Source organism: Nyctereutes procyonoides, unplaced genomic scaffold (assembly GCF_905146905.1).
Source record: "Nyctereutes procyonoides isolate TBG_1078 unplaced genomic scaffold, NYPRO_anot_genome, whole genome shotgun sequence".
Lineage (NCBI taxonomy): Eukaryota > Metazoa > Chordata > Mammalia > Carnivora > Canidae > Nyctereutes > Nyctereutes procyonoides.
This window is the reverse complement of record NW_026575052.1, coordinates 39,013,281-39,038,086: the sequence shown is the minus strand read 5'-3', so window position 1 is coordinate 39,038,086 and position 24,806 is coordinate 39,013,281. Positions and strand designations below refer to the sequence as shown.

At 37.3% G+C, this 24,806-nt stretch overlaps 1 protein-coding gene across 3 annotated transcripts in view; it reads right to left on the bottom strand.

Moving 5' to 3' along the window:
- Positions 1–24,806, bottom strand: part of PDE4D (phosphodiesterase 4D) — a 1,377,381-nt gene that overhangs the window by 691,352 nt on the left and 661,223 nt on the right. The window contains exon 1 of one of the 3 annotated variants that reach the window (XR_008665246.1): positions 24,119–24,493. The exons of 1 other annotated variant lie outside the window; for it this stretch is intronic. Coding sequence is in view for 1 of the 2 variants with exons in the window: in XM_055331395.1 (XP_055187370.1) it covers positions 24,119–24,384 (266 nt within the window). In the remaining variant the exon portion in view is untranslated. Of the gene's footprint in view, positions 1–24,118; positions 24,494–24,806 lie in introns of those variants that run through there. One more of the 3 variants, XM_055331395.1, reaches the window with a different exon arrangement.

Here is a 24,806-nt window from a genome sequence, read left to right as displayed (position 1 = left end):
TCATTGCCTGTAAGGTATCTGTTTAAAGGGTATACCTTTCGAAAGTCTCTGTCTTCTGAAAAGTTTTATGAGAGACATCATTCATTTGAATGCCGATGGACTAGTTGAGGATAGAACCCCATCTATACAATTTAGAGTGATGTAGCAATTATGAAACATAAATCTTAAATGTGAAACTGGGCACATACAGACACTAGGAGATTAGACTTGCGATAAATATAAAGGAATGATTACTAATGTTGGGAAAGGTAACTGGAGGAAATATTTTGTTTTCTATTAACTGTATTCAGGCAATCTGTATTACACAGTTTGGGTTTTAAATTCTCAAGCTAATGTCTTAAATTACCATCAAATAAATTCTAAGGTGCAACAGTGGAGGGGAATACTTATGTCTATTTTTTAAGTCATTGGCAGTAGGATCCTTCAAAACATTAAACCCAAATGTTAAACAAGCTTTACAAAACAAGAAAGAATTACTCATTTTATAATACTGAGATAACAAATATTGCATTGCTTACCGAAGTATATTTCAGTTGTAATATATTTAGTTTCTCTAAATATGAAAGACAAATATACTATAAAGGAGAATATCTGTCATAGAAAGAAAACTTCCCTACAATAAAAATTTCAAAACTAAAATAAAAAGCAAAAGACCTGGAAACAGCTGTTTCCAATAAAACAGAGTCAAATCTATGTGTGTGGGGAGAAAACACTGATAAATTGTATAGGAAACAAACCATCATGGATGTTCACTAGGTAGATGCCAAAAGGATATGAGAAAATGGAATTACAAAGGGCAAATGAAAAAATACTGCTCTTTACTGAGAACGGTATTGAGAGAATATGTTATGCCATCGAGAGAGTCATATGTTTCAAGAAAATTATAGTATTCAAAAATGCCTAAAATTGCACATTATTGAGACACTGTAACTTGATAATATTCTCTTCAAAGCAACCTGACAAAATGAAGCAGAAATCATGAAGCAATCAGTTCCAGAAAAGTTAAAAGATTAGCATATGTAAGATGTTCACAGCAGCATTATCTATATTAGCAAATGTGCAACAGGTGGGGGATAATTATTTCAAAGGTGGATTTATCACTGTTTTTTGACTGTTCTCTTTTTCAATTCAGAAAACTAATAATTATGCCATTTTTCCTGTGATCCTGTTTTACAAATTTTACTAATACTTTTAATTATAGCAAGCAAATAATATCACACTTTTTTTCTCTTGTATTCATGTGGGAATAAAATCTTTTATTTTTAATTCAAAATCTAACATTCTTATATTGTATTTCCCTATATTCTGCAAATCTAACAGCATAATATAGTATTTGATGAATATCTGGAAGAAACAAGTCAGTTTATGCCCCAGGTATGGCTCATTTTATCTATATGACGTTGTGACATTTATTTAAATAATCTTGGTCTCAAAACCTATGCATATTTTGTTTGATATATGTAGGCAATTCGAGGCAATTATGTCACATCAACAGTATCTCTTACTGATTAAATATTCTACCCACAGAAGCAGTAGAATTAATGAATCTTTACATATAATATGAACTGGTAGAAAAACATGGCTCTGAATATTTTCTGCATAAAAATAAATGTCTTTTGAAAAGTATAGTTCTATCTGATTCTGCCTTTATAAAACTGGGAGTCAAAAGAGCAGTAATATTTGATTATATAGAGAGTATAATATGTATGAGTACGTTTAGCTATCTGTCCATATAGATTCTTATATGGACATATGTGCACATTTATGTGTATTTCTTATGAAAATGGCAGAACCCAGATAATGAGTTAAACACTGAGTCAACAGTAAGATATTTTATATATTTTTAAATATATAAAGTTTGGCTCATTTTTAGTCTTTATCTGGGTATTTGGAATTTTATCAACAAGACTAACCAATATGCTTCACCATACTGTAAAAATTTATTAAATGTAATGAAATATTATATTTTCTTATAAAATTGCCTTTCGCTATACTGTGAACTACCAGAGCACTAAGGAATTATCTATGTCAACTCTTATTATACAGATGTTGACAATGATAGAGAGGCGGGGCAACTTGCCCAGGTCATACACTTTTTAAAAAAATTCAGAGGTGGTTCTTTGTCATACTTTATTGTAGTCATCAAACATTTAACATAAAAGTATTACTTTAGTAATCCAGAAACATATCTGTTAATAAAATATTAGTATACATAATATAATGAAAAATATAATTACATAAGGTTGTAGATTTTTTTCACAGCAAGTAAAAACTATTAGAAAAAAATTTAACATTGTTTACTCTTTGAAATTGTTTTTACTAATTGTACTTGAGAAAAAAATTGACTAATTGTACCGCTAATTTGGCATTCAATCCGATGACTTATTTTTTATTTATTATTATTTTCCAATCCAATGACTTTGATGGCATAACCTAAAGCTTATACTTTTCAAGTGGCCTTCTTGGAAAAGGGAACATTTGGAAGAATTTGCTTCTAAAAATGTTATTTTATGACTATTTTTGCTTTTTTTGTATAGTTTCTGATAATTTAAAAGTACTTTTAAGGATGTTTTTAAGTTCCTGATTTTGCTTATCATAGTATAATGAATGAATGTGGATAAAGATTCCTCATTTTTTTGTATTTTATATTTTTCAATCTATAGCAAAATGGTAGAACTTCACACAAATTTTAAACTCAATACTATGTTTTAATTATTTCTAGAGTAATTAAAAATAGAATGTTCTTTCAATAACTAGAAGAAATTAAAAGGAAATTCTAATCTAATTTTAGGCAAACTTTTCCACGGATCAAAGTAGTAGATAAAATTGTCCAAACAAAAAATAATTGTTCTGGCAATAGTTAAAAACAAAATCTTTTCACATCAAAAATCAATGTAAATAACTACATGACAAATAACAAACTGAAAAGAATCGGGTTTTTTTTGCAAAATATAGGATATAGGGGGATCCCTGGGTGGCGCAGCGGTTTGGCGCCTGCCTTTGGCCCAGGGCGCGATCCTGGAGACCCGGGATCGAATCCCACATCGGGCTCCCGGTGCATGGAGCCTGCTTCTCCCTCTGCCTATGTCTCTGCCTCTCTCTGTCTCTCTCTCTCTCTCTCTCTGTGACTATCATAAATAAATAAAAATTAAAAAAATAAATTAAAAATAAATAAATAAATAAATAAAGGATATAGGAAGGAACAGTTAATGTCTCAATAGACAAATGACACTATTGTGCAATTCCCATAAGATATTAAAAATTTCTGTGCACAGATGAAGAAAATGGTAGTCTCAATATTAGCCAATTGAAATATGTTAGATGGTATTCTTCAATCTGCTAATTTGGCAAATATTTATTATCTGTAAAATATCCAATACTGGGAAGAATACAGGAGTACGGTAGTGTAATATCCTGTGAACACACTAATAAGTTTCTGAAAAGCAATGTCACTTAAAATCTTTAACTCTCCACATCACACATCTGAGAATCCATCCTACTCCTAAAGCAACAGTTCAGAAATGACCTTCAAAGATGTTTATTTTAGGATCAAAGATGACAATGAAATGTCCAACATTAAGATAACGATAGAATAAAGGATAGGAATATAAAATTATGTTATAGAAGTTTATGAAATAACAGTAAAATACAAAATCACTAAAAAATATTTTAATTTTGAGTCTTGCTTTACTCTTTTAAACTATTAATTTAATCAAGTGCGAAGGGGCACCTGGGTGGTTCACTTGGACATCTGCCTTTGGTTTGGGTCATGATCCAGGGTTGTGAGATCAAGCCCTGCCTCGTGCTCCCTGCTCAGCAGGAGAGTCTGCTTCTCCCTTTCTCTCTGCCCCTACCCCCACTCATGCTCTCTCTCCCTCTCTCTCAAATTAGTAAATAAAATCTTTAAAACAATAAAGCATAAAAAGTCTCATTAAAGACTGAAGGTTTAAATCCTAATCATTCTGGCCCCAATAAAACTTCATTATGAATAGTTCATCTTTATAAACCTTAAAAACATTAGTCAACCTCTAGAGAAATGCTCTCTAACCTGAGCTATTTCTGAAGACAGGAAATACTATATTACTGTTAGTGTTCTGAAACTGAATAATGAATTAATTTTTAAATCATTTAATACCTTAATGTCTGTTGCCTTTTTTGTTGTTGTTAAGGAAAGAAAATTATTAGCAGTCTGGATGTTCCAAATACATAATAGTCTTTGTTTTAGTAAGTGCCCAAATATTTAAACTATTTATAATGATAACCAAATTATCTACCCCCTTGTATTTACTGGTACATTTTTTTTCTATTGGTATTTTTATTCTAAAATGGAGAAGAGTTGGGGAAAGAATGAGAGATTATTTTATAAACTTTGTTTAGTATACTTGGCAACAATAGGCAACTCTCATAAACTATTAAGTTTGTGACCCACTTATAACTTGTATGGAAACAGCAAATAGTGGCACAGTTATGTGGAATTTAGTTGTAAGAGGTTTTCCTTCCTTTTACCATTATTCAACTCTTTGGAAGAAACTTTAACATGAGGCTATGGAATCTATGAGCTGCAGATACCTGAATGAAAATACAAGCAAGTGCAATAGGGGAATTAAATTTGGGATTTCCTTCTCTTTCACAGTTGAGTGGGATATACAATTGGTAGCTAAGGGCCAAGAAACTATTGCTGCTGCAGCAACCTGTGAAATTATTTAGCTAAAGATAGAAAAGCACAGCATTTTGCCCTGGAAAGGACTTTAGAGACCAACCACTCAATACTCATCCTTTTACATTTCAGGAAATTGAGCCAGTGAGGATTTAAATAATGTGCCTGAGATCATTGAGCTAGAAAGGGGCAGGAGGGGAATAACAACAAAGGTCTCTAGAGTTACAGTAAATTATTCTGTTCATTCACTTCTACATAATTGCCCCTTGCATTCAGGGCACTAGTCTAAGTCAAAATTGGGTATGCAATAGTGCACTCCAAATCTAGGGTCAGAACAAGAGAAAAATAAAAGATTTATGGAAAAGTAAAACAAATGTCCAATGAGCAGAGATGCTGCATAAATGACAAGTTCTCTCTACTTTCCTTCTACCTCCAGCCCTATCCCTACAGGCTCTGGATCAGACTAACAAGACACTGAGCTTCATCAAACATCTGAGTCTCACACTGTCCCAGTGTGTACCAGTGGGTACTTTTCTGGACCCCTCTGTCCCTGGGTTTTATCATCTAGTCAAAAGTTGAGAAGATCTCTCTGAGGTGTCCTTCCATCATCTAGGTCTAGAAGAGGCTTACATTGTATCTTTTCTCTTCTCTTCTCTCCCTCTTTCCTTTTCACCTCTCTGTCCAGGGAATAAGCTCCCCTTCAAGAAATTCCTGCAGTTACTATCCAAAAGTTGGACAATTTCAATGGATGTGGCCAACACTAGGAGTTATTAAGAACTACAGTTGCACCATGAACATTTGGCATTTCAGAGTAATACAGCTCACTGATGGAAAACAATGAACTACTACTGGGAAGTTGTCTTGAGAAAGTTCTACTGGATATTATTTCCAAGTTTTACATTTTTTCTTTCTCAGAACCTGATTTCTTCCTGGCAAGTTGTAGGAGAGAAGTAACTTCTAATTTTAAAATGGAAGCATCACATAAAATAGACTAATTACATCCCCCAAAGAAGCGTCTTTACAGTCCAGGCTTTATTCTTTCAAACAACTTGAAGTTACATTCTTTAAACAGTTAGTTAAATTTCTAAAGTTGGTAACATAAAGAGGAGATGAGAAGGAAAAGCCGGCTGGGGAAAATATTTCTAACAGTATGTCACCAGAGTTTAATAGCTTAATAACCTTTGGGGTGTTAATGGTTCCAAAGAATTCATACCCTTAATGGTTTTTTTATGTAACACAAGGATTAGGGAGTCTAGACCTACTGCCTTGGGAGTGCATACGGTGTTGGGGAGGGACTGCTTAGAAGAATATGTGTTGCCCCAGCAGAATCATCTCTCACCATAATTATTGTTATTGTTCCTGATAACAATTATCACCATCATCTCTTTAGCACATAATATTGTATAAAGTACATATCCTACAAATTACTGTGTGTAGTAGCTCAATCTTTCAACTTCTCATGTTATTTATTCCCATTAAGCAAATTAGAAAACTAATGCTCAGAAAAATTAGAAGACTTAACTCAATCTTACGGCTGATTTATAGTAAAGCCAGGCCCTAGCAACCCAACTCCAGAATTCCTATTCTTTCTTTCACCTGTCCCTAATGATGATAAGTATCATTTCATGTAGGCACAAGGATTTTACACCTCTCTACCAGGTATGAGGCTATCAAGGATACTAAATTTAGCCTAGATTTAGGCAACTGTCCTGAAGTAGACAAATCTTCTTCCATCATAGAAACTGCGTCATCATTTCATATTTGAAAAAAGAATCATTCTATAAAAGCCATTCTTTCTTACTGGCCTCTCACATCACTGTAAACATATCTCACAATTCTTGATGTAGTAAATGATGTAGTAGATCTGAACCTTGTCCCACAAATCTGTAGCTATACAAGTTGAGATTCATGTACTTAAGCCACAAAGACTTTTCTGTGTTCAAAAAAAAAAAAAACACACAAACCCTATTAAAATGCAAAACTCCCTAAAAGACATCATTAAAAGACATCATTTTTGAGGGTGAAAACTGTAACATTTAGGATGCCTAAGTTACTGGATCTGAGAGGGGGTAAGGCAGAGGAAGGAAAGAGTCCAGACAATTCCTTTTTTTTTTTTTTAAGATTTTAAAAAATTAAAAATAAAAATATTTACTTATTTATTCATGAGACACACACAGAGAGAGAGAGAGAGAGAGAGAGAGAGAGAGAGGGGAACAGACACAGAGGGAGAAGCAGGCTCCACACAGGGAGCCCAACATGGGACTTGATCCCGGGTCTCCAAGATCACACCCAGGGCTGAAGGCGGCACTAAACTGCTAAGCCACCCGGGCTGCCCTAAGATTTTATTTATTTATTCATGAGAGACACAGAGAGAGAGGCAGAGACACAAGCAGAGGGAGAAGCAGGCTCCATGCAGGAAGCCCGATGTGGGACCCAATCCCGGGTCTCCAGGATCACGTCCTGGGCCACAGATGGTGCCAAACCACTGGGCCACTTGGGCTGCCCTGGTCCAGACAATTCCTAATACTGCCTGTGAGTACTGAACACATTTCCTAGAATAGCTGCCCAAGTTCTCTAAGACGTGAGACCCTCAGAAAAACAAATAAAAGCCAACTCTATCCAGGGCTAAATGTTAGATGTGTCAGAAAATTAATTTCAAAGTATAAGTCATGATTGTCACACCAAACTGCTTCCAAGGAAAGAGACTAAGAAAATGGGGCATTGCATCTTTTCCACATTCTTACTGTGATTACAGCTTTAAGAGGTGTATTTAGCACTACCATGGTTCCTAGTAAAAATATTCAAAGCATGGCAGCAGAGAAGAGTTCACCCAGGAACATGGCAGTGTTTTTCTCAAAAGGTCTTCAAGATAGGCAACAGCTTGGAGAAATTACTAGGATTAGGATCTGGCAATGAGTTTTATAGACTCAGACTGAAATCTCTCAGCACATGAGATCAACCTCTTCTCTCAGGAGCAAACCCATATCATATAAGCTCATGAAACTGCTGAGCAGAATCCAAATGTCAATTAATTTCTTTTCATTGAGCATAACAGCTACTGTGCAGATTAAAATGCTCAACCATCTGACCCAGTGCTTTCTCATTAGAAAGTCCTATATAATGATGAAGACTAGTATCAGAAGATAGCTTTGTGAACATGGAACCAGAAAAATATAGAGAGATAATAAATGATCAATTAGATAAATTTAAAAAGTTATTAGTAAGATGAGTTATATAGTTTTTTTTAAAATTTTTATTTATTTATGATACTCAGAGAGAGAGAGAGAGAGAGAGGCAGAGACACAAGCAGAAGGAGAAGCAGGCTCCATGCACCGGGAGCCCGATGTGGGATTCGATCCCGGGTCTCCAGGATCACGCCCTGGGCCAAAGGCAGGCGCCAAACCGCTGCGCCACCCAGGGATCCCTGATTAATATAGTTTTAATGTCTAATGTCGTTCTGTTAACCAATAGTTCCTCTCTTGGATGATGTTTGAAAAAGCACTGCCAACTTTTTTGTGTGTGATTGTCTTTATTGACTACCCAAATCTGACCAATCCTACCATCTGATAGGCCTGTAAAATCATCTCTTTAAAATGCTGCATCTTGGCTCTGATAAGTATAGATTTTATGTGTTAATTCACAGGACAAAGATCTTACTTCCATATTTCTATGTATTTTTTTTCCCTCCATACTATACACAAACAGCATAGAACACTTTGGAGTTAATTACAACAATCATTAATTCTAGACAAAATAAAGCAGCAGAAATATTATGGTGGAACATTTTTTTAAAACTGCTACACTGTCACCCACAACTTTTGATCACTTTGCACAACCTTTATTATTGCTAGGCATGACAGTGACCCCGTCACTATAACAATAAACTGATAACCTTAACTTCCCAGGGGGCCTCTGGTGTAAAGATTGACTTTGATATGTCTAAACAACTGTAAATATAGAGTTTATGATGAGGTCTATGAGGACTGTAAAATCTACTGAGAAGAAGCTGTCTAGAGCTGCCCTGCTTAAGAGATTTAAAAGCAGGCAGATCAAAGCATGTGCCATTGAAAATCCTGTAGGTTGTCATGAGAAAAGGGGTAAAAATTGCAAACCCATTCAGTTATATCCATTACTGTAATGACTTAGAATACACTAGGATGATGAAAATGAAGGGTGAGTAGCACAGGGTCATAATAACAGTAATCACAGGTCATGTGCCACTGATACTGAATATTATTTTGTACAATGAAGACAGTTTTATATATTTTTTTCTGATTAGCTATGGTAACAGGTTTTATTTCTGAGTGCCTGGTTTCCTGTCTATAGACCCACGCATCTGAGTAATAGGCCTATCCCAAACATTCACTAGGATACTGAGGATGAGTCAAGCAAGACGGACAAATGCCAAAAAGGTTTCATACTAATAGAAAAATCTATTTATCCATTGAATTGCCAAACTGAACTTTGAGCAGGCAAAAGCAATGTTGTTACATCATATTGCATGTCATCAGCTCTAGCAGATCATACCTTCTTTAATGAATACAGAGTTAGGATTATGTATATAGGAAGGGAAGAGGCTAGAAATGTCTATATTTGTAGCACACTGAGAAGGAAAGTCTGGAATGTGGGGATTTTCTTCAGGATAACCAACTCCTTAAGAGTGAGTAATATACAATTTCAGGGCAGGAAGTCTTGAGTTACACTGATTATAATTCTGTGCTCTGAGGTGTTCAATTGACAGTGCATTTCTTAAAAGGCTTCCCTTAAAATACAGTCTTCTGTCCTCTTCAAACTGACACTATGCCTCTTTTAAATGGGCCACCCTGTGTATTCCTAATGAGCTTTTTCCAGTTAGGAATTGTGTTGATGTAAATCTACGTTGGCAAGAGCGTCATCAGAGTCAGCTGGGAGTGACAGGCATGTTCTAGCCAATTCTGGACGGTGTGTTGAAATATGCTTCCCAGGCTACAAGAGCAAATGCACAAAAGCATGCCCACATCTTCATGAGGGTGACGTGCGGATCAGCAAAGCCATGGCTCTGTCAGAACATAAAACACATACCAGGAGCATTTCTTGAAGAGAAGCCAACAAATCAATCACAGCAAGAGCTACATAATCCTCACAGGTTAAAAGGTGCCAGGGCTCGCCCTTTCCCTTAGGCCAAGAAAAAAAAAGTTTGTACATGTTGCTTTGCAGGGCACACTCTTAAGACACAAAAGATGGTGTTTCTTAATAACCGCCAGCTAGCTCACATAACATAAATTTGCAAGCAAGCAACACAAGCCAACAATTCAGACTCCAAAGAGAAAGTTATGTTCTATCCATTTCATATTTGTTCTGTTTACAAATAGGATCAGGAAACCAGCCCTGTATAAATGTTACAATGTGGCATGGCCCTGCTTTCCTTTAGAAATATTTTATTATCTACACAGAAAACCTGTTTAATAAAAGCAGTATCATTATAATGGCATTTATGAACCATTGGGGCAAGTACACATATTTTTTCAGAAATTATTTTGCTTCTTCAATATCTAGTTCTAACATCATGCTGAAAAACAGGATTTTTATCCAATGCATGAACAAAATGGCAATTTCATGTTAATAAACATGCTCCAGGGCCATACATCTGAATACTAGTAATTCCCTACTTGCCTTTCTGTATCTTTTTTCACACCTCTCATCCCTAGAGCATAAGTGTATGGTAAGAGGTGGGAGGAACTAGACAAAAAGTTGGAGTGAAGACTGGCCAGTGGACCTGGCCAGCCCAGTTCCTACTGCCTCTCCTGCCATTTCTATAAATGTACTATAGGTGATTTAGAGAACCTGAGTTTTAAAAACAGACCCAAAAGAATGGTCATCCCAGCTGAAGAGTTGTGCTTTTCTAACTCCACAGCCTTTGGTGAGATCCTTATCTTTGACTCAGAATCATCACCAAAAGGACTCTGAGACTGTCAGGATATTGCTCATCACTAGCCTTTCATCCTCAGATGGCTCTGTAAATCCTTTTATCTGCCTTAAATCCCAGCCCTCCCCCAAAACTCCACACTCTCCACTGTAACTTCTAGTGCTCCTACTCTGTCATCAGTATAATCACCTGTACTTTCAACCTCTTTTCTGCTTCCTACACTTTCTTGTGCTAACACTACTGGCTGTGCATTGAGAATGCTACTTTACTTCAGGCCGCTAAGTGGTGGCTAGCTTCCCTCACTCATTTCTGTCCCAGGGCCCCTAAAGGAGAAATGTCTTCTTGCTCTTCTCTCCTATTTCCAGAAAGCATTGTGACCATTTTTTTTTTACTACCTCTCCTTTTACTATTTACTCTGGACCACTCTTATAGCTCACCTGGATTACCATAATAGTGTCTTAACTGGCTGCCCTATTTTTACCTCACCCCACCGTCTATATTGTCTATAGAAGAACCTAGACCATTCTTCCAAAACTTAACTCTGTCCTCCTTAAGCAGACACTCTGATTGTTAATCCTCTTTTCTTTTGATGTATCACCAAGAACCCCCCCCACACACACACACACATACATTCCCAAATCCTTTATTACAGCCTCAAAACACTGCATGTTCTGGTCTCCTATGTCTCTGACCTCATTCTCTACAATATTCCCCCTTTCCCAACACACTGGTCACATCCTCCCTCCGGGTCTTTGCACTTCTCATTTCTTCTGCCTGAAATGCCCCTTCCCCTGGATAATTGTATCATCACCTTCCATCAATTTCTGTTCAAATGTCACTGTATGGAGAATCCTCCTCCAAAAGCTTACATAAAATTCTCTCCTCCTTATCCTGCTTTATTCTTCTTTACTGTACTTGTCATTCTCTGACCCACTGAAATATTTATTTGTATGTTGTCTTCCCATCCATTAGAATACTGCTCCACAGGGGCAGAACGCTATCTTTTTTTGTTCATGTTATGTCCCTAGAAGACTAACAGGTACAGAGTAGACACCCAAAAATTATTTTTTGAATGGATGAAAGGATAGGAGGATATTTAGCTCCTGACTCTTACCCTGGTAAGCCAGTCTGGAAACAGAGAAAATGCCTTCAGACCAAGATGGTTTTCTGTGTAGAGATCATGAGAACTGCTAGATGTGTTCTAAGTCTTATATTCTCCTGCAATTTAATGAAAAGGCAGGTGCACACTCCTCACGTATAGAGTGTCTCTTTTCTATGCATTAGAACATTAGTGCCATCAGTGAAATGGATACATCTGATTTGAATGGAAACACAATTGTGTAGTCTATTTCAGGAGGATTATTTTAGAAGGAGAACGATATTAGCTAACTGAAAGACAGTGTAAATTGGTCAAATTGTACTGCATCAAACATTCTGAGAGTGTTCAGTACACACACTTGAGGCTTAGCAAGCTTAGCATGGGGTAATAACTCAAAATGTCACTTCCTTTTATTTGGAGTGAAGCTGTTAAGAAAGATAAAATTGACCATGCTTCATTTAAGCATATAAATCATTGATGTGTGTGTGTGTGTGTGTGTGGATGTGTGTGTGTATTAGGGAGAGAGGGAGAGTATGTGTGTTAGCTGATGTTCAAAACTTATTCCAGCCTACCTTTACTGTCCACCTTCCCTATAGATACTCTGAGCTGGACTGAAACTCACCTGAACCCCATGAAGTCCCCATACAGATTCACTTGTTCCTTTGGTGAAAAGAATTCACCTCCTGGCACTTCCTCCTCTTTCATATTTCACTCCATTTCCCTCCCTACTGAAATCTTCCATGTTTATGTTCACATCAAATTCCTTTCTATGTCCCAGTTTTCTCTTTTAAAAATATGACAATTAGATGAATGTGTGAGAAGGAAAAAAGGAGAGAGAGAGAGGGAGGGAACCCATAAAAAAGAAGAGACTCTTAGTGATAGAGAACAAATTGAGTGTTGCTGATGGGGGAAGAAAAGGGGATGGCCTAGATGGGTGATGGGTATGAAGGTGGGCACTTCTTCTGAGAAGCACTAGGTGTTGTATGTAAGTATTGAATCAGTAAATTCTACTCCTGAAACCAATATTACACTATATGTTAACTAAGTAGAATTTAAATAAAAAATTGGAAGGAAAAAAGGCAAATAAAACAACACCTAATTCAATTGCAGTGAATATTAAATAAGATAATCTAACAAAATGCTCAGGCCTTTCTTTGTGACTACACCATCCCATACTCCCTCTCAGATCTTAAGGGAGTCCCACTTCCAGAAACAATCTCTACCTCCTATAAACTCTTTTCACTCTTTGTAATTATGGCTGCTGCTTTACGAGTTACTTGAGTAATCACATTCTATGCTCTATTCAATAATAAATCTTGAGAGCAAAGACAATGCCCTAATAGCATCCCACACAATGATTTGCATGGGGTAAACACAGTATATGAGGTGATTAAACTTCTAGATTTCAACAGGTTCAGATTACCCTCAGTGTCCCACCAACAACTATTTTTACATGATGCTTGGTTAGCACTTTATTCTTTACAAAGATCTTTTCATTAAGTGTATCATTTGAACTTTTAAATAATTCTATGAAGCATATATGAATCAGTAATAGTCCCATTTTACAGAGGAACTTAATGGTAACCTGTGATGTGTAAATGATATTTCTAAGAGCTCACAGTAAGTGAGAAGTAAAGTTGGACCAGGGAGTACATTTCTGGACCTCCTTCTGTATCACAAGACTGTGCTAGATGCTAGGGACACAGTGAATGAGGTGGAATTTATTCCTTCCTTCATAAAGCTTACCCTGTAGATCAGTGGTTAAGTAGGCACAATTCGCACCTCTTCCATCCTGGAGAATATTTGACAATGTTTGGAAACATTTCAGATTTTCATAACAGGGTGGGATTATCGGCATCTAATGGATGGTGGTCAGGGATGTTCCTAACATTCTATAATACATGGGACAGCGCCTATAACAAAGCATTATTTGGACCCAGCTGTCAGCAGTGTCAAGGTTGAGAAACTCTGCTCAAGTCAGCTCCATAATAAATGATATGAAGTATACATAGGAAACAATATCAGATCAGGTTTGAGGAGACAGGTTTGGAACTGATAACTTAAATGTCAAATAGAGGAGTATGAATTTTATCTTGCAGACCAGGGATTGGCAAGCTTTGGCTGGTGGGCCAAATCCAGCCTATCATTTTTTTGTAACTATTTTTATTGAACATTCTAGTGCCCATTTTATGTCTTGTGCTGCTCCTGCACTTATATTGGCACACTTGAGTAGATGCCATACAGACTGTGGCCCATAACATGTGAGACATTTACTCTCTGGCATTTTACAAAAAAACACTGGCTTAACCCCACAATAGATAATGGGAAGCAAAAGTAGAACTTTGGGACAATTAATAAGACAACATAAGTAGCACATCCTCAGGTGGAAAGGACTGGTGGCAAAAAGATAGGATGTTTTGAACTAGTGCATGCATAAGGCTAATGCTAAAGCAGGTAGCAATATCAGGGGGAAAAAAAAAACAGAAAGGCAAGAAATGTCTGATGAAATCATCCATAGGCCTGGACGAGAAAGGGCAAAGCAGAAGTCAAAGATGATTGGGAAAGCAGTGGTTCTATGAGCTCTTGCTGTCAGGAAATACCTAATAGTCTTTTGAACAATTTTTTTCACTTTACACTTTGCAAATCACAAAGCTGGTCCTATAAGGGAGCTATAGTCTAGAATTAAATAAGTTCTCCAGAAGATTATAGAGGTAAAGAAAAATCAGACTCCTCACTTACCTCAGCTTTCACTTATTCTCACAGAGATCGGACACTCTTTTAAAATGCCCATGTTTGCACTCTTTGGCTTAAGAGTTGCCATTAGCAGGTATGTATTTTCCATGGAACAGTTCTATGCTTCTTTACATCTGTATAGCTACCAGGTAGGTAGTAAGTAAAGGGTGGTGGTAAAACAGGAAACCAACATCTCTCTTTTCTGCTTAGGAATTGGAATCACACAGTCCGAATTCCGTGTATTTACTTTCAACTAAGGGATTCAGATCTCAAGAGTCTGTAAGAACCGATGTCCTTCTTTCAACAGTGGAAGTGTCAGTGGTTCAGGCAGCTCTGAGATGGTGTATTATAAGGTCTGATGCCGCACCAAGATAGTTTTAGGAATAGGTTATGTGGTTTCGTGAATTTTTAAATGTTGAATTAAATAATGAGAAGGTTATTTCCTTTCCAAACCTCTTTCTGTCATTCTTACTATCTTAGGAAGACTTAACTGGTCTTTCACATCTCCATATTACTTGCTAACTGCCATTTTAAACAGAGAGCAGACCTCAGGCTTAGAACCTGTAGCAGGTCATAGGATCTAGCTAAACTGGAGTCTTTAATTGTATTTGTTTTTCAATTATGTTCTATGCACGATAAGTGACACAGGCTTCCAACTTACAGTAATGCTATAAAGCTTTTTTTTTACAGACCTTTAAATAAAAATGTAAATCCACTAAAAAAAATAAATACAAAACAGTGCAAATGATTCACAGAAGGACCTTAAACTGGGAAAGTAATACAGGAATGATCGCAGTATTAGTGATGGTGCTTTTGTTATTAATAAGAGGGCTTTATTAAAGGACTTCAGAGGAGAGCCACAGCATTCCTCCTTGTGCGTCATCAGCCTCCAATTCATATACGGTTTAGTTATTACTACCCATAAATCATATGCTGTCCTATTTGGCACTCACTCAATAGAGGGTCATAAAAAAGAATCACACTGCACAGAATAAAGCAAAGAAAACAAATGCTATAAACCTAAAGAAGGTAAACAAGTAGATAATGATAACCCAAGTATCCTTATTAATCATAAAGCTGCTTACTTCCAAAGACCAATAGTACACACTCATCATATATGAACATAAATGTGAAATCAGCCCCCTAAAAGAAAATGAAAAATAAAACCATACTCTATTAATAATAATATACAGAGGAAAAACCACTTTATGTTAATGATAGCTAATTTGATCATAGGGCTATCTCATAAGGGTAATGGAAAGGAAATTGGTTGGTTTGAAATTCCACAATGTAAAAATAAATATAGATTGAACTACAGACAAAATATTTACATTAAAATAACATTTTTATGCTAACTATATTCAAAAAGGTTTTCTATTATTCAATTTTAGTTCTTCTGTAGATCTAACTTTGGAGAAGTGGTGCTTAGTTTCTGCCAGAACAAAGTTTCTCCAAATTGTCATCCTAAAAAAAGAACTATAAAAGGTGTTTTGTTTTTTTTTTCCCCAAATTTCTCCTCAAAATCTTGACATCTCCTTTATAAGCTTAGGTCTCAGTGTATAATTTAACTACTATGAATTCTAAGAGATAAGGATTAGTCATTAGAGCTTAACAAGCTAGTTATTCAGTAATTCCCTAAGAATTATAATATATTCATATAAGTTTATTTCCAGAAATACAACAGGCATAATTTACTTTCAAAGTATAAACTAAATATTATTAAAATGCATACATTTGACAGATCTGTGACACTACCACATACTGATTCATACATATATACTTAGGTCAAATTTTACCAGTCTAGCTAGTATTTGGGTATGCAAACCCAAAATACACACACACACACACACACACACAAACCCACAGAGGCACACACAAAGTCACAGTGACAAAGTCCATATAAATGGTTAATCATTCAGTTTGAAGTTTCTTTCCACTGGCAGTCAAATACCACATTACCAGGACTTTTAGGCTGGAAGAGTATGGATCTCCCCAGCTGCTTAGCACAAAAGGCATAGTAATGGAAGATACGTTTCTCAATTAAACAACAAATATTTAGTAAATGTGTATTATATAGGTGGCACTTAGTGCTTCAGATGGATACAGCGATTGCGACATTTTAGGAACTAATAGTTCAGCTATACAGGCAAATCACCCACATGAAATAGAAGACAGCATAAGATATAAAGTGTCAAATAAATGGCAACACATTGTGCTCTCAGAGTTCAAGGGCAGGTATCACCAAATGAAGTCAAGCAATTTGGCCCTGTACACACTGGCTCATGAAAACCCAAAGTCAAGCCACTAATCCCAATGTTTTCACTTCTTTTCTCTCATTAAACCTTACACTTTCAAATGATAGCATTACCCAAAGAAGACCCAAATCTCAGAAACATCACTTGAAAGAGGAAATTTCAACAGCATTTATTTCTGGCCCCAGAGATAGTTCCATCCTAAAACCAGTTATCTTGTTAAGTCAAGGAGACTATTCCATAATGGAGGGATCTGGCATGAAGGCTGGCAGATGAATAGAAGGAGATTGTTTTGAGGTAAAATGGGCTTTGGTCCTCCTATCCGGTAGTTTGCAGCCAGCCTGTGAGTCAGGCCAGCTGTGGTTACCAAGCAGTTTGCTGCTCTGTTGCCTAGTGACTCGAGCCTGCAGACCATCATTTCCAGCTGGCTCTTCTGGAACTAAACAGTAATAGATTTTTGACTTGATCTTTCTCTTTAGAGCCCAAGCCTTTCCTGTCTTTTCCTCTGAATCACTGAAAATAAAATTATTCTGATTGGTTTTGTTTTTATACCAGTCTTATTTAAAAAAAAAATTTAAACTACTCTGAATCAGAAAGCTCTGTTGACTCTGAAGTCCTCCTTCACCAAACACTGATATTTCTCCTAGATATACATACACTTTCATCACAAAAAGGATGTCTACATTCCTACAAGCCACATGTGTAAACAAATAAACTGAGATTCCACACCAAGAATGAATACTGCCCCTGCCCTTCTGTTAACCAACATTCTGTAAAATCACTGAACATTCACTGTTTTCGCTTCAATATACATTGAAGGTAGAGTCATAAATGTGAATGTGACTCTTAGCCCAAAGGGAGGTACTGCGGAAAGAGCACAGGATAAGAGAGTTAGGCAGACCTCTGTTCAAGTTTTAACTCACTCACTTCATGGCTGCAGAGCTGCATGATCTTGGTAATACAACAATATTTGTGGGCTCCAGCATCTGCATATGAAAATACAGCTAACAATACTTAAATTCAATATTTGTTTGTTTTGAAAGGTCAAAAATTACCTGACACACAGCTGAAGCTAAATCATTAATGGCTATGTTATGATAAATCTAAAATTATAAGCTATATTATGAACCTAAAATTTTTATTCCAAAATGAAATCAGATGATTTTTCTCATATCAACTGAAAATCTCATTTTAAAAATAGGAAAAATTTTTATTAGAATTATTATTATAGATTTTCATATTTCCTACCTAAAATCATAGCTTATAGATTGTGTCCTAGAGTGAATACCACTGATACTTTCATTCTGAAGGCCCTGCAGCCTTTTTTATGAGTCACAGAATTATTAAAGACTTCTGTGCGTCTTTTTACCTATGTGGCATCTACCTAACTCACAACACCAGGTTGGAACTTGTTTTTAATTACTTATCTTAAATGTACTGTAGTTTGTTATCACTTTGTAAATTTAATTAGTCAATTTTTTACTTGTAAATATCAAATGCCTTTACAACCAGATGACTTATGAATAGAAACTCTACAATTCAAAAAGGTTGAGTAACTAAGGTCAAATAAAGTGGCCAGTGGAGCTAGAAAGATATGGTTTCACTATACTAAAGTGATCACAGTTTTAAAAACATGATTTTTTTCAAAAGCAAATCCATTAAAAAACAATGACATAATTTTGCTACACTGGTCATAATAAAACTTCTTCCTGAAACTGCTACTTGAAGAATAATTTTGGTAGCTTCCTGTCTAAGAAAAACATAAAAACTGCCGAGGTCATTTAATTACCTAACCTCACAGGAACTTGTTATTTATAAGGATAAGTATACAAAGAGGAACTGTGAAAATTAAAACCATAATTTAAAAATAATTTTAATGAACTCTGAGACTCAATTTTTTCTTTTCTTCTCATTCAACAAATTTCTGCCAAGTTTACAAAAAAAAAATTGTTTTTGCTTAGACGTATTTTTACCATTAGTAGCAATGGCTTCAGCTGGTGTAGATACTTCATGTGTTTTCTTTAATATAAATGTTAAAGGTCACAGGAAGCACACATGTAATAGATTCCCAGGTCATTTCAGTGTTTTCTTCATATTTCCTCAGCAACCATTTGCCACATTTTTTTTTTCTTTGTGATTTCTTAAATATTTCAAGTCAGTTGACAAGTTCTTTAAGAGAAATGCCTTCCTGGGGTCTTCTGATTTGTAGGAAAGTTTAACCAGCCTTTTACAAGCTACAGATACCCTTAACTTGCAGTGCCCCCAAGATTTCCGCTGAAGACACACAGCCAATTACACCAGGGACACAGCTAGACACTCAGCCAACTGGCCCCACCCAACATGCCTGCAGTACTTCCTGTTGTGCTCCCCAGATAATTTCCCCAGAAACTTCCTTCCCACCTCCTGGTATTACAGTATACCCCACAGCTCACCTCTGGGTTCTCAGCTCCTCAGAGAACACCAGCAAACCCTGTCTCTGCGTATCTTTACCATAAGGGACACAAAAGATAACCTTAAAGTTGCATAGGGCAAATATGGGAGAACTAGAACAAGAGAGAGTCCTCAAATAGAATCAATTATAGTGACTTTGAAAGCCTACTTGTGTGTGTGTGCACGTGCTACAAACTCTCTAAATGGCTGTATATTCTCCTTTATACATAAAGGGTCTCTTCTCCTTCTGTAACTTGAAGAAAATTTATAGCATATTTCTCTCTTAACAACCATAAAAACAAGTACAGTTGTTGAAGAAATTATGACTCAAGAAAGCAAATGTTTACTTTTAAACATGAGCCATTTTGTATCTAATGCCAATGCCAGGTAAAGAGAAATCTATAATAAATAAAAAAAATACGGCCCAAAGCACTTATCTGGCTCCCTAAAAATCTTCAAGATTTCCTAAAAGTGTCCTAAAAGAGGCCTTACAAAAAGATACCTAAAGAAATTATTTTGTTGCTTAAGGATGTTACTGTTTCTTCTACCTTTGAATGTTGTAATTAAAAACACACATGTATTCACAGAAATTATAAAAGACATTTGAATATTACCTAGATACCATCTTACCCTAAGAACCTCTAATCCCTAACTTTACTTATATACCCTCTAGAATGCTTTTCTTCATTCAAAGTGTAAATTAAAAAGAAAACCTGGAAAACAAAGATTTTTCTGTTTGATTCTTCTGAAATAAACTTACACTGGAAATGATGTTTTCTTCACCAGAGCTCAATCATACTGACCTTGGAGTTCCTGCTGACATCAGAGGGCTTCTCCTACTCAGATGAAAGCAGAGTCCTGCCTATAATCACTAGACTACAAGGTACTAGATATTAAGTAAAAATGATAAAACAGAATGATAAAAAGTGCAGACACAAAGGGTTCTAGTTTAACATACAGTACCAGACCAAAAAATAAAACCAAACAAAAAAATACAAAAAGTCAAAACAAAACACTGTTCAGTAAATATTAGCTATTGATGTAATTATTATGAATAATCACTGAAAGAATAGCAGAAGATGTGGTACAGATTCTGAAGGAGCAGATTATTTCCATTTGGAGGGAACAGGAGGAAGTTCTCTGGAACAGAGAGAGTTGAAAGACATATGGAATGGGAGTAGGAAGAGAAGAGGCATCAAGTCCTATGGTTCACCTCGGGGAAATCTCTCCTTTCTGCCTTCTCCTTTCCCATAGTCCTGAAACTGACATACACTTATCATTCTTGTGAACCGTTGGTCTCTTTGCATCTATTCTCTTTAGCCCAATCCATTCACAAACAACTGACAGGATGATCCTCACATGATCCTAAAGATCGGGGCAGACCAAGGCTGGAGTAGTGGACACATACTGCATAATAAGGAAAATTTGCTTACAATGACATTCAACATCTATCCCTGTACATACAATACATGTATAATCTACACACGACTGTACTTAATTAAACCATACCACCAAACAGATACTATTGCTATTCCCAGGATATCGGGTAATAGGGAAACTGAGGTGTATGACAAGTAACTTGTTCAAAAAAATCATGCAACTAGTAAATGGAAGTCAGAATTTAAACTCAAGTAATCTGGCTTCTGCTTATATATTCTCTGCACAAGTCACACAGCACCTGAAGTATTGTGTAAACTCAGTATGCTACTCTTAAAGTGGGCCACGGAAATCCAAATGAATTTTGGATAAGAATAACCACGATCAACCTGTAAATACAGCACATACAGGTGAAATAACTTAGGATGTTCTATTAAGAGAAGAATTTGTTTAAGAAAAAAATACGTTAACACTTAAAATGTTGATTAATAGGTATATGAGGAATTGAACAGGGTCTTGGTTCTCTAGTAGGTTACTCCATGCCTCTTACCTTAAGGGCTACATTAAGGAAGAGAGGAAATTCAGCTACGGGTTTTGTTTTTGTCGTTGTTGTTGTTTTTTGCTGTGGGGTTTTCAAAGCAGATCCTGAACCCAAGCATGATTACAGGGAAGGAGTCTTCAACCATGTGTTAGCAAGGACTTCCCAATCAATAGACTTGCAAAAAAAATAGAATTTCTCTGTATGATTCTCATCCAGAAATTGTGCAGAGATGTTAAAGGGATGGTCAACATAAATGTTATATGAACTCAACTATGGTATAAAGGGTAAGCCAGATAGCCCTAATCTCCTGTGATTGAGTTGGGCTAGCTATTCACCCAATCTGTTTGACTTTATTCCTGGGAACAGAGCTCAGATAGGTTTCCCATCCTCCTTTGCAGTTAGATGTGGCCCCTGAACAGACTTCTAACCAAGGAACATTAGTATAAGTGCTATGTGTCCTTCTAGGCTTGCCTCATAAAAGCTCACACATTCCATCTTCCATGTTGTTTTTCAATTCCACTGAGCCTGGTATCCTTAAAAATCATGTCACAAACAGTGGAACTACAAGGTGGTAGGACCTCAAGCCCCTGAAACACCCCAGGGTAGCACACCTACCCATGAGAAGCAGAAACAGAAGTAATCACTTCTTCAATCCACAGAGATTTGGAGAGTATGTTGTAGAGCAACATGATCACCTTACTTAAAACAGACACCTTCCAATAGAATTTATTTTTTCAACTAGAATGAAAATCATTCGAAGTCCAGAAATAGCTTTCATTCAGTTTTGCCAACAGAATGTACAAATTAAACAAGTTTAGATCAGTAGATATTATACTTAAAATATCAGAAGAATGAGAACTGGCATAGTCACCAACATTCTGAGGTGAACACATAAAGGCATGCATTTAAATGGCTGATCATCTAACGTAGGATGAGCAGAGGATTTGAGTATGGTGGTAGTAGCAGCAGTTTAGGTAGCAAAAATGAATATACATCAGGACAGTTTGGACTATTTTTTTAATTGTGCATAGTGCTTAGTCCAAGCTATGAAAGCACGGGTAGAGTGATATTTGTTAAAAGATGCCTGTTGATATTACAAAAGTCTTGGGGATCATTGAACCAACATGGAGGATGCAAGGTACCCTTTCCAACCTCCTTGCTAAATGCTTTTAGTCCACAGAGATAGTCTTTCCTTCTGAGTTACTAAGAATTGGTATTATGATTTTTTTATTTTTCATTCCCATTTTTTTTATGCCTTTCTGATCTGGCTGAGACATGATAAACCAAGATAAAATATCGGCAGAGAATTATGCTCTTGGAGTTTCCCCAAACAGCACCAGAAAAGGAAGTGCCAGAAATTTCCAAAGAAAGCCTGTTTTCATGAGATTTCCTGCCTTCCTTACATCTCAACATGCCTAAATAGTTCAGATAACCTTCAGATGAACTCTAGGTTGCTTCACTTAGTTGGAAATCAAGCAACTGAGCTGAGGCTTAATGGGTGCAATTTAGGAACTAATAATTTTTTTAAAAGTATCTCAACCAAAGGGACTTGGGATACCAAAATTTTGGGCCTGACTCTTTATGAACCGGAGCCAGCTTTCCTGCTGTAGCACCTCTGGCCTGATTCTTTATGAACTCAAGCAGCTTTCCTGGTCTCAAGCCATCCCTCTTCTTCAGAGCATCTTCCAGCATTTAGCTAAGTCTTTCACTCACTACTTAACCTCTGACAAATTTTTTCAACAATACCTTACCCAGAGAAAAGTCATTTTTCCACAATTTCTTTTTTTAGATTGAATAATTCATTGTTTTTCTTACCCATCTTAAGAGCATTATATCTAACTAAACATAGAAATGCCATTTAGTTAAAACCTGGAGGAAATAAGAACACTTCCCCAGTAAGAGATCTAACTATTTGAAATTAAATTCTGAGGCTGGACATTTCTTTGGGTGGGATATGTATTTTCCTTTGTCACCTATTTTCATTTCATCTATGATATTAATATATTCCACAGCATAGCTGTGTTGCTAGATTAAATTTTTACTCCCCCTACTTCTTGATGCTTCTTTCCTAGAAGTCTCATTTCTGTTTTGTTTATGTATTGCTTTTCCATTTCTGGTATGACCTTTGCTTTTCTATGGAGAAACTGTATAAAAATCATGGTCAATTTCTCAACTAACAAGTTCATTATTTTTGATACAGCTATTTCCTTTATCATAATTAAGGTTCATTTCATCAAAATGTGCAGGTAGGGAAGAGAACCTACTGCCACCTAAAAGAAGCCAGGTGTGCATCACAGACAACCCCCTCCCCCATCATAGCTTAGAATTGCCTCTTCTCAGGCAAAACACTCCAGTAAGCTTACACAATGGTAAATTTTAATATTTGCCTTCACAAAAGCAGGAAAATATCAAGAGTCATCTAAAAAACTAGATGAAAAATGCGCATAAGACAAACTCACTCATTATAAAGAAGATATCAATATTCATGAATAAAAATATCGACAAAACAAAGAATCCAAAGAACACAACCTTACCAAGTAGCAGCCTGCAATTAATTGCCTGCACAGAATTCCTAAATCCGAAAGACATGTTTGTGATTGTAAATACATTAAAGTCAGTAGCAAAGGAGAGGTTTGGGGGCGCACCATCACACACACACATACACACATTCTGTGTACATCTCTGTTCAAGTGGGGATTATGCAGAAAGCAGAGTAAACTGTGATTTTTTTTTCCTCCTCTCCTTTCTAGTCCTTTCTTTCCTGGTTGTTGCAGGACTTGGCAAGGGATATTAGCTTATGAAATCCAAGAAACGCCACCACGCTGGTATGGGAGTAAAACTGCATTCTTATTTGACACCTGGAATCCAATTTTCTTGTAGGAACTTGCAATAGGAATTGAACTTGGAGAACCACCCCCCTTCAAGGATTCCCAGTCTCAAGGGCTGCTGCCTTGGCCAGGGCATCTGCGGGCTCTGTTGGGAAGGTAGAAGGCTGCCTGTAAGTCACAGGTGAGCAATGATGAGACTCCCCCCCCCCCCCCCCCCCCGCCCAAAGTGGAAGGCGGGAGGCACAAAAATCAGCCGGGTGCCGGCCACGGATCCCGGCAAGCCGCGCCAACCTTACCACGTATGTGCCACCGTGAAACGCCGCTGTTTGGGGATGTTGCTGCTGAGAAGCATCCTCCGCAGGAGCCTCGGGGAATTCCTCGGAGAAATTACTGGAGAGAGCTTGGGGGAGACCGATTTCCTCGCCGGCTTGGACTTCTCCTGCTGCAACAGGTTCTCCCGCAAGGATTTCACAAGATCCTCGTTCAGCCAGGGGTTCGGACAATGCGGATTATCCACGTCGGGGACTGTTAGGGTGTCCGGGCTCGTCGTCTGCTGGGCCATTTCCCCGCTCAACTCTGTACAGTTGGCAGCAACCCGGGGCAACGTGGGTGCCTGGCGTCCCCCCAGCGGCTGCCTCGCTCGGAGCCCGGGGCGAGCGGCAGGTCGCGCAGCTGCGCTGGCTCCTCGGGCGGCCTGCCTCAGTGTCTCCGCGGGGACGGGCCGACGCCCCGCCCGAGCGCGCTGCGGGCCCGCGGGGCAGGGGGGCGGGGGGGGCGGGGGGCGCGGAGGCCGCGGCGCCGGCGACTCAGTCCGCGCTGCGCGGCCGCCTGTGAAACTCTCGGAACTAATGCGCCGCAGCTGCTCCAAGTGACTTCTGCTTATGTGCAGAAAGAGTCCTGGGGGGAGGGCTTACCCATCAGATCCCTGCTGCTCCGGTGGTTTGGCGAGTCTTTCCATTTGCTTATTCCTGAATCCAAAGGAAA